The sequence below is a fragment of the Cariama cristata genome, unplaced genomic scaffold (genome assembly GCF_000690535.1).
Source record: "Cariama cristata isolate BGI_N322 unplaced genomic scaffold, ASM69053v1 scaffold17382, whole genome shotgun sequence".
NCBI classification, from domain to species: domain Eukaryota; kingdom Metazoa; phylum Chordata; class Aves; order Cariamiformes; family Cariamidae; genus Cariama; species Cariama cristata.
In genome coordinates, this window is record NW_009605796.1 from 95102 (window position 1) to 104871 (window position 9770).

Genomic DNA, 9770 nt, shown 5'->3' on the forward strand with positions numbered 1-9770 from the left:
TGGTGCCTATTTCATGACTATTTTATATTTTGCTGCACATCTTGCATCTGGTTAATACTTTCACCTATCTCCTGATACCCACCATGTATCTGGTAGCCCTTTACTTCTCTTCAAATGAGGAAATTCTCGACCCCTCAGGGTATAGTAACTTCTTTTTCATGCAAATGGAGTAGCAGATGGGAATAAGTAAGGGGGTCAAGATGAAGCTTGTTATAGGAATGCCATCCTAAATTTATTCAACATTTCACTTCCTTAGACTTCCCTTTTCAGTTTTTCTTAATGTCTTTGACTTTTGTTATCCCAATGCAAATACAAATCTTATAGATCTTTAAAATTCACAACACTGCAGCAATTTTCACTAAGACTTTATTATTATACATTAGCAAGGACATGAGATTCATAGACAAGTGTTTGCATCGCTGTTTCACTTGGATGGACCCATTGTTTCCTGGCTTACCCACCACAATCCAGCTCATGAAAGAAGCAGGTTTCAGAGCTCCTTGAGAGACTCCATATTACGAATTCTGCCTTTTGTATACAATAGTTATCTCAGTCTATCCAAGTAAGTAAATGTCCAGCTGGAAAAGCAAATACACTATGTAGTGAATAATAAAAAAAGAGATGCTTAATACTACATTTTTGAAGTAGTCTATTTGCTATACAAGGCTAAATAACTTAAAAGTCAAAACCAAAAATCATCTGCTCCACTGCTCCTTGTACTTGCTCTCTCTCTGCTTTTTAACCGTAACATGTCCATGACACTGCGTGCATATATGTCTCGTAAATTAACATTGATATTTGAATCGCTGGATGAGTTCTTCATGAGTTTCTTTAAAGCTTCACGCTGTCGAAGAGCGGCTTCTTTTATCTTCAGTGTAAAGTAACAGGCAGAAAAACGGTCATTTATTATAGCTATTGGCAAAGCCAATACCAGTATTCCTGATAGTATACACATAAAGGCCACTACCTTACCAATGGTAGTGTCTGGTCTAATGTCACCATAACCAACAGTTGTCATAGAAGTTGTTGCCCACCACCAAGCACCAGGTACGCTTGTGAAAGTTGTGCCTGGTACTCCTTGCTCAACAAAGTACTCCACAGTGGAAAATATAGAGATTCCTACAGAGAGGAAAAGCAGCAGAAGGCCAACCTCCTCGTAACACTGTGCGATAGTCATCCCAAGAGATCGCAAGCCTGAAAGACAAGAAATGCTGTCAGTAGGTTGATTCACGTAACATCTCTTATTTAAAAGCTGACTGCCTTATGTTTTTCTTTGACTGCTAGTGAACATGTCTTAAGAAAAAAGGGTGCTGCTTTCAACACTACTGGGAAAATGTGATCTAAAGACATAGATTAAAATGTTAGACTGAACCACTGACATCATCTCCATTTCCTTAATACAGAACACAGAAATTCTCCTCATTACTTATCGTTTGAACTACATATGCATATAATTTAGAAAAACTAACCAATCTTTAGTAATTGTCTGTAACAGAAGATCTAGCACAGTTCTTAATAAGTTATCTAAATAACCATTTAAAAACATACTAAAACCACCTGTTCCCTACTTTATGTCTGAATATGCCCAGCTCCTGTTTTCCAGACATTGTCATAATTTTCTCTTGGAACAAGCAACCCTCAGTTACCAAATTCGTGTTTCCAGGTGGGTGCTTAGAGCCCAGTTCAGTCACTCAGTGACTTTTTCTTTGCTAAGGACTGTTTTCAAACCTTTTACAGTTCTCACAGTCTCTCTCTGACCTCTCTTTCATGCCCAAACCTACCAATATCTTTATCTGTAGACGACAAAACAAATACAGTATTCCAGCAGCAGCTACAGTTGTGCCAAAACTGGAGACGGTAAAGCCTCCCAATGCAAACATGATATTCTGTTAATTCACCTGTGTACTGCATCAGTCCTATTGCCCGTGAGCTGCACAGGGAGTCTGTGTGCAGCCGACCACTCTCCATAACCCCCCACGTTCCTTTTAGAGCTGCTGCTTCAAGGCTAGACTGCCTGACAAAGCAAGCAGGAAAGTAAATCCAATAATAGTGCAATGGACAGATGTTGCACATGTAAACAAAGAAGGAAGATGACAGGGTACCAACTCAGCTGAGACACATGAAAGACTGAAATTATCTTTTGAATCACAGGTGACTTTGGATTGGTTTTTAACACTGTTCTTTAAAAATGTGCTATTTTCTTTAATAAATGAGAAAAACACAATGCTTATGAATTACCCTTCATGGGGTACACTTCTAACTAAATGAGTGTTTGCAAAATAGCTTATTGGATCTCTGCCTCTGCTTGTAGGCTTCATATGCTCATTAGCATAATAAGCAATTTGTTTGCTTTTCTTTCCTCAGTCTCAATCTACAAGATGCTACAATTTCTTCTTGCTTTTGGCTCGTTCTTTCCCCCTTCAGGTCTAATAGGTTTTAAAGTTTTTGTTTATGTACACACTAGAAGTACACACTAGAATTTGTAGGGAATGTTTCCTTTTTCAATGTTTCTTCTACCAACTCCGGTTAAGGACTTGCTCATATCCAGGTTTTATATTACTATAACTATCATCTGTCGGTTAGAATGTTTATTATAATGATATAGTTTAAATCTGCCACACAAGGGGAATAAGATATATCAGTGTAATCTTTTCTCTGTTAATACGACTGCCTCCACCTTTTGAAAATGCACTCTTATCAGCAGTGCAAAAGCTGTGTGAGACAACTGCAAGGATCCAGATCAAACTCTCATCTTCCAAGGAAGTTACTATCATCTATTGCCCTGTAAAAATCCTTTTGAACAAGGTAGAAGAATAAGTCCTTTCAGGTGACCTAGGAAGAAGGTATTCCAATTTAAAATCACCTCTGTAGCACTTTTTTTCAAAGCCAGGGTTTGTCTCTTATGATGGATCCTGAGAATACTACAGCTAAAAACCAGTGCAACTCTTGCATAAACCAGGTCAAAATAAGGAGGAACAGGGTAGTGACTGTGAACTCTTTGTATCTCATTGATGACACCTTCAGCAAAATATTTTTCCTATAGTTAATTATTCCGACTGTTCAGGAGTCTGAATTTTTTATATTATTCTTAGTTCTATTGTCCTCATCTAAAACAAAGGTACATCTCTTCATGTCCTCAGATGAAGTTAAGAGACATTTTTAGACAAGTTTATAAATCAGACAAGTTACTGGACTCCATAGCTCATTCTAAGTGGGTATCAGTTGGTGTATTCGAAAGAATAATGTATTCTGCTAAATTATTTTGTAACTTTTTACAATGTCTCTGAGCCCTAGCACACAGCCAAACTAGGGCTGTTCCAGCACAGACACCTCAGCAAGTCCTACGGCTTCTGGTGAGAGCTCCTTGCCAGGAGCTGTAACAGCTTGGTTACTTGTGCTGGAAGGGGCTATAGTGCTGCAACAGACCTGGCATGGGGCAGGGGAAGCGTTTCTGCCGTGCAGGTCAAGTTCCACCTCTCTATTACCCAGAGAGACTTGGCAATACAAGCTGATGTTCGGGAGCTTCAGTTTACACACAGTGTTTAAATCATCCTAAAATTTTGACACTAAAAGTGCTGAAGTTTCGCTTTTTTACATCTCCAGAGGCATCTCATCCTGACGTACGCCACAGCCTTCTCTCAAACATATGCCCATTGACATCACAAATAAGATGTTTACATCCTCCTTCTCCTCAAGGAATCAATGCATCCCAGAGGAGGACCAGCAAGGCTTCACACAAAACATGGCCCCAGGAGGAAGGTAACAGCTGAGGAACATCAGAGAATGTGAGAAATGCAGGTTCAGTTGTCACCTATTCTTGAAGCCACTAAAATCCATAATTTTGACATCTCAGAAGAGTGGTCTTGCCTTCTAGCTATACATATTCTGGATAGAAGTACTACTGATTTCTCAGTTGTCCCTTGATGAAGTATAGCACTTTGTAGAAATAATTACACACTCACGCCTGTCTAGCCCAAGTGTTTCTAGGCATCATATCCCTCCTATCACCTGGGTTCAGCTGTCAAAGGGGCAGAAATGATTCTTTCATATTTTTTTTACTGTCCCTTCCCCACAAAAAGAGTGAAGCTTTCATTTCTTTAAAGAGAAGAAAAGAATTGGTATGTTTTTTCCTAACTCATTTCTGCCCCTGACAGCAGGGCCAGGCTGCTGTTGTGATCCCAGCTTTCCCATGGGTCTGCACAGTGTGAGAGATGTTCTCCTTGTGATTGTGAACACCTCTACTTGGTGAAAGAGGAGTTGCTGCCTGCAGCTACAAATTTTCTCTTTTCTTCTCATGTCACACTCCTCTTGCCATACAAAATAGGTGAGCAGCGCATGAAGCTTTGTCTGATCTGACAGTGCAGGAGTCAGAGAGAAGTTGCACTTTGAGCTTTAAGCTGCCAGATCCAAGGCAAGAGAGAGGAAGAGTTGTGAGAGTCACCCCTGAACACTGAGATTTACCGGTACTGTGTAGGTATGTGCAAGGTACATGTATGGTACTTACGGTGTTCATCTTATATCAGTAGCTGTGGTTAAGGATGTGTTTAGAACCACTTTAACAAAACTCTCTTCTGCTACATACCTCTCTAGCGGTCAGAAACAGAGCTTCAGATCTGTGAGTGTATGTTTGTATTTTGATTTATTAGGGCTGTGTTACATCTTTGTAGCAGCATCTCCTCTGACAGAAGATCGAAACAGTGACTTTCTACATTATATAGATTTGATTTAGTGTTCTGGGCCTAAGCAGGCAGCAACTGAACTACTAAAGCAGCAAGCACAGAAACGGTAATGCTGCTCTGGATGGTTCAAATGCATTCGTATGTCACCTCTTGTATGTTGAAACTGGTACTTTGGCTCCAGTAGAAAAATGATAGCTCACTTCTAGATTAGGAGACTAGATTTTTATATAATTAATTCACTTCTACCTAACATGGACTTACTAAACTCAATACTAATGGCACTCAATATTGTGACACAAACTGGTAATATTTTAATGAATTTAACAATAAATAGACACAAAAGTTTAGACCATCCCTGAAAGTTAATATGCCTGAAGTTAACAGTTAGTATACAAACACCCGAAACATCTGGTTTCAAGTCGATAAAAAAGAGCTATAGAACTGAGTTTCATGCATTCATTCTGTAACAGTAAAATGCAATAAACTGGAGACTTTATAACTAGAATCCACATACTTTTGGATCACTATTTTGTTATTCAGCACAGAAGTGCCTTGATTAGTTAAAAATCCTTTTCTTATTTTCAAAATACAATTAGTGCGGAATGCATTCATATTACAGCTACCATCAAAAGTGGGTAGCAACCTTTCTTGCAAAAAAACCCCTCACCAAACCCTGCAAAAATTATAATGAAGCAAACCAAACTCAGTCACAGAGTGAATCATTCCAAGCTTCCTTTCAACTGCTTTCTAAGGGACAGTTATGCATCAGTATATGCATAATCTGGGGTAGGCAATTATGATTAAGATACTTCCCAAACCACTATGATTATGCTCGGTAGCATTAAAGCTACTCCCTGTCATTCGTAGGCAGGTTCACTGCTCTTCAGTGCAACAAAAATTGAGACACATTCTGCTGCTGCGAGCACATTGTAATACCTGCTGAATTGGAGCCATTTCACAAAGAGGGTAGAGATGGCTCTCCAAAAAAATGGAGAGGCATCAACCCACCCTGCTTCATGGCAGGAAATCCTGGAAGAGTACGTGGAGTGCCATGTAAGAATGATCATCACCACCTTCAGGACAGGCTGGACATTGTTGGACAGAGACCATGATTTACTATTAGGATCTCATTATTCAAAACTCAAAGTGTTGGCTGAATTTGACTCCTGTCAACTTCAGTGCCATATTCAGCACTGACACAAGTGAGAACAGAATTAAATCATTTTGCAAATGCCAAGCACTGGACAATATTACGGCATGGAGAGGGTGTGGCAGGAGTACAGCTTTTATTCTTTCATATATCCAGGCACACACATAGTAGAAGTAGTAATAAAAAATGGGGTAAACGCAAGGGGAAACACAATACCTTTTAATAATTTCCAGCTTCCTCTGATAAATACCCGCTGGAAAAAGTTACTTTTTATGCCTTCCTTTCACTGGACAAAAATATTCTCAGAAATGCATTTCACCTTCCACCCTACCCCTGCTTGCTGCTCATCCATCTGCCTGCTGACTTGTTGGCAGCGCTTGGACACGAAGGGTCCCACACCAACGTGTGACAGCTGACTGAACCTGACACTGCTGCTCCGTGCTGCACCCAAGTCCAACTCGGTAAGCAGCCCCAGCTGTGCTCCACACACCACAGAGATACCAGTGTGTTCAACAGGGCCAGAGAGCCCCTCAACCCACTGCCTGGTAACACTCAGTTTAAACAGGTTTCTTCAAACATTCTCTACCATGGTTGTTTTCAGGGTCTGTGATGTGGACAAAGTCATGATATATTTCTTTGCATATACTTTTTAACAAAACAAATTGTGACAGGTAATTACAAGTTGTCATTAGTGGGCCTTTGATAATACAAAAACTGTGGGCCAATGATTCCTGCTTCTTCCCTTGCTTCATTCCCATTACACGTTTGTAAATTTAGGATATGGTGAATGATTCGTCAATGATTTACAGCGTGCAACTTTGAGGCCTGTTTTTGTAAACGTTCTATGCAAACAATATACACTGGCTTTGTTAAGAGCCAAAATTTACCACAGAAGACCCTTACCACTCGATTATCAATGTCCAGAAGCAAGATTTTTCACAAGCCATTACTGCTAACAGATTGGGTAAAAAGGTTAGGTAGAAATGCACACAAAATGGAGGGCTGTGCCCAGGGACAACTGTTGCAGGCAGCAAAAACAAGAAGTACCACTGCTATGGCCAAAAGTACCTGTTGAATGTCTTCCCAGCTTCAGCATCCGCAGGGCTCTGAGCAGTCTCAGCACCTGGACAATGCGGCCCACGTTCTCCAGTTCTTGGGAGCTCTCCCCACCACACAGGCTCTCTACCAGCAGGGTGATGTAGAAAGGTAAAATAGCAAGGAGGTCTATGATGTTTGCCACACTCCTTAGGAAGCGACACCGATCTCGTGCACACAGGAACCTCAGAACAAACTCCACTGTGAACCATGCAATGCACAGGTACTCTAGGGCATCCAGTAGCGGTGGTGCAAGCCAGCTTAGCTCTACTGAAATCAAAGCCATGTTGGCAATGGACACAACAACAAAAGCCATGGACAGAGTGCCGAAAGTCCTGGCTGCTGCAGAGGAGCCAGGCTTTTCCAAAACTTCCCAAAGTTTCTGTCTGACACTGGGACAGAGGCTACCAGAAAAGTCCTCCTCTTCATCTTGGGCATCCAGTTCTTCTGCATCTTTCTTGATGTCTAAGGCTTCACTCAGCTCCTTCCTCCTGAAGTACCTGCCCAGGAACCCGCCCCCAAAGACACTTTTAATACCAATGTGCATATGTTTTTATTATCCTCTGCCACACGAGGCATAAGAATATATGTTAAAGCGTACCTTACGTGAGCTTAGAAAATTCTGATGTCAAGTAAATGGTTGAAGATTTTATTAATTGAGGTCCTGCAGCATTTTTCCACTGACCTGATGTTTCTCTTCCCCCATTTCACATCAGTGACAGTTTGTATGTGCTTAATTCTGATACTGTGTTATTTATATGGATCATGTTGACTACAGTAGGATCTGCTCCATGACTAACATGCATTCTTGTAAGCAACCCTGGCACAACCATACCGTCTAAGTTGTCCTCAATTTTATTAGTTATATTGCGTTTTTATTACATTGATGTGTATTCACAATACTAAGAGGGAAGGCATAATAGAAAGCCATGCAGTTCATGGATAAAGTTCTGATTAACATACGCTAAGATAACAAGTTACCTTTCTTTCTTTAAATATATGGGTCCTCACACAACAATGTGCACAATCATCTGTGCAGAGTAAAACTTACAGATTGCAAATGCGTAGCTGAGTGTTTCGTTAGAGCAAGAGTATATTTACAGAACAATTTCATGAAACATACAACAAAAGTACACTAAAAAAATTATTTTCTTTTGTATCTGTAGTTGTTGACTGCTGCAAATCTCAAGCCTTAGACAAAGAGGCTATGCAATTTTGCTTTCATTTGACACACAGTTACTCCTACACACACCGAAGAGGTCTGTAGCTCCTTGTATCACCAAAGAAGTAGTATCTTTCAGTTACACCTACCATGCAAGGAAGAAAGGGATGAAAACTAGGATCCAGCTCCTTCAGCTGCAGAACTGGACCATGCTAGGGTAGGATAACTCTAGTATCCTTTTGGAGTGGGGGTGCTTCTTTGTTTCTTTCTAATAATTTTGACATAACCCCTTTAGATAAATAGCACCTACACACTTTAGAGAATTCATTTCTTCACTACTAACAAGCAAACCAGTAAGACTAAAAATGGTGGAAAAAAATTAAAATTAAAATTAACTGCAAATCGAATTAACAGAAGCATCCTGGGAGTGGTTCAGTCAAAACCCACCTAGTTCCTAAGCTGCCTGTTACAATTTGTCTCCAGTGAGACATGTTCCCACTGTTGCTGCCCTCTCCCTGTAGGCTGCTACATCCATGTGCGATGCTTCCCATCACTGCTCCTCCTGGAGCCATGCCACCCACACTCAGCCTGGCCGTGACCACCCTCCTTTCTGCCTCTCCAGCTTGGGGCTGGAAATCCTCCAGAATGGAAAGTGCGGGCTGGGGAGGCTCCAGGCCCTCCCAGCACCATACCCCACTCCACATCCAATCCCTGTAACTACAATAGCCTCAAACTGGATGAATGAAGGGACGTCTCTCCTTTCACAACCTTTTTAATCTCTAGCCTTGTCCCTTTCAAATATTTTGAGCTTCAAGGACCAGTTCAAAGCCAGTACAGGACAACCCAGACCTTGCTCCTGTTAGGGTCTCACTATCTTGACCCCACTACCAATCTGTCCCTCAGTAAAGCTCAGCAGTGACCTCATCCAACACATCTCCCATTTTTTTTATACCCATCCACCTCTAAAGCAAGATTTAGGGCTGAACTCACCCAGCTTTGAGCACACTTTTCCCAATGACCTGCTACCTCACCTACCTCCACTGCTGGATCTCTCACCTGAGCGTCCCTGCACGCAAGTCAACGCTGAGCTCACCTAGCCCACAATCCTGAGTGCCGCTTCCTCCCACAACTCACCGGTCTCTGCAGCAAGCTCATCCAAACCCCAGTACTGGATCTCTTGCAGGAACGAGAGTGCACAAAGCTGCTCCATCACATGCAGCCTCCCTGTCTGGTAGTAATTCAGGATGTAGTGAAATGCTTGTGAGCTCCGGTCAAAGAAATATTCATTCTCCACAAGGTTGGCATCATCACAAAGCTCAAGGAGGCCAGAGGCCACATCCCGGGCAGCAGAGACCACTACAGCCAGTTTGCCAAGACGAGTGTCAGGGTAACAAGACAAAGTTTGCTGGGACATCACAAAGCGGCTGCCTCCTACATTGATAGTAAAGCAGTCCAAGGAGGGAATCACCTTCTGGAGCAGGGGCCCCTGCTCTTCCTCACTGGAGAAAACACTGGAGTCCAGGGAGCCCAGGGATGTGCTACTCCCTTTTTCCTCCAGGGATGCTTGGGAAGAAAGAGACATACAGCAGGGAGGCGACTTCATCCTGTAGCTGCCAGCAGCAGCCCACACTCTCCTGGATCGAAAACACAATAAAGCTGCAGAGACGACTGCCCCGCCCGGGGG

The 9770-nt window shown here is 41.9% G+C and overlaps 1 protein-coding gene across 1 annotated transcript; it reads right to left on the reverse strand.

Moving 5' to 3' along the window:
• Positions 1–349: 349 nt before the first annotated feature.
• Positions 350–9710, reverse strand: KCNV1 (potassium channel, subfamily V, member 1). Its single transcript, XM_009696132.1, is given in 4 exon segments — positions 350–1194; positions 6898–7424; positions 9221–9236; positions 9239–9710. Coding segments are annotated over 4 exon segments (1506 nt in total). The 5' UTR covers positions 9690–9710; the 3' UTR covers positions 350–682.
• Between the last annotated feature and the right edge of the window lie 60 nt (positions 9711–9770).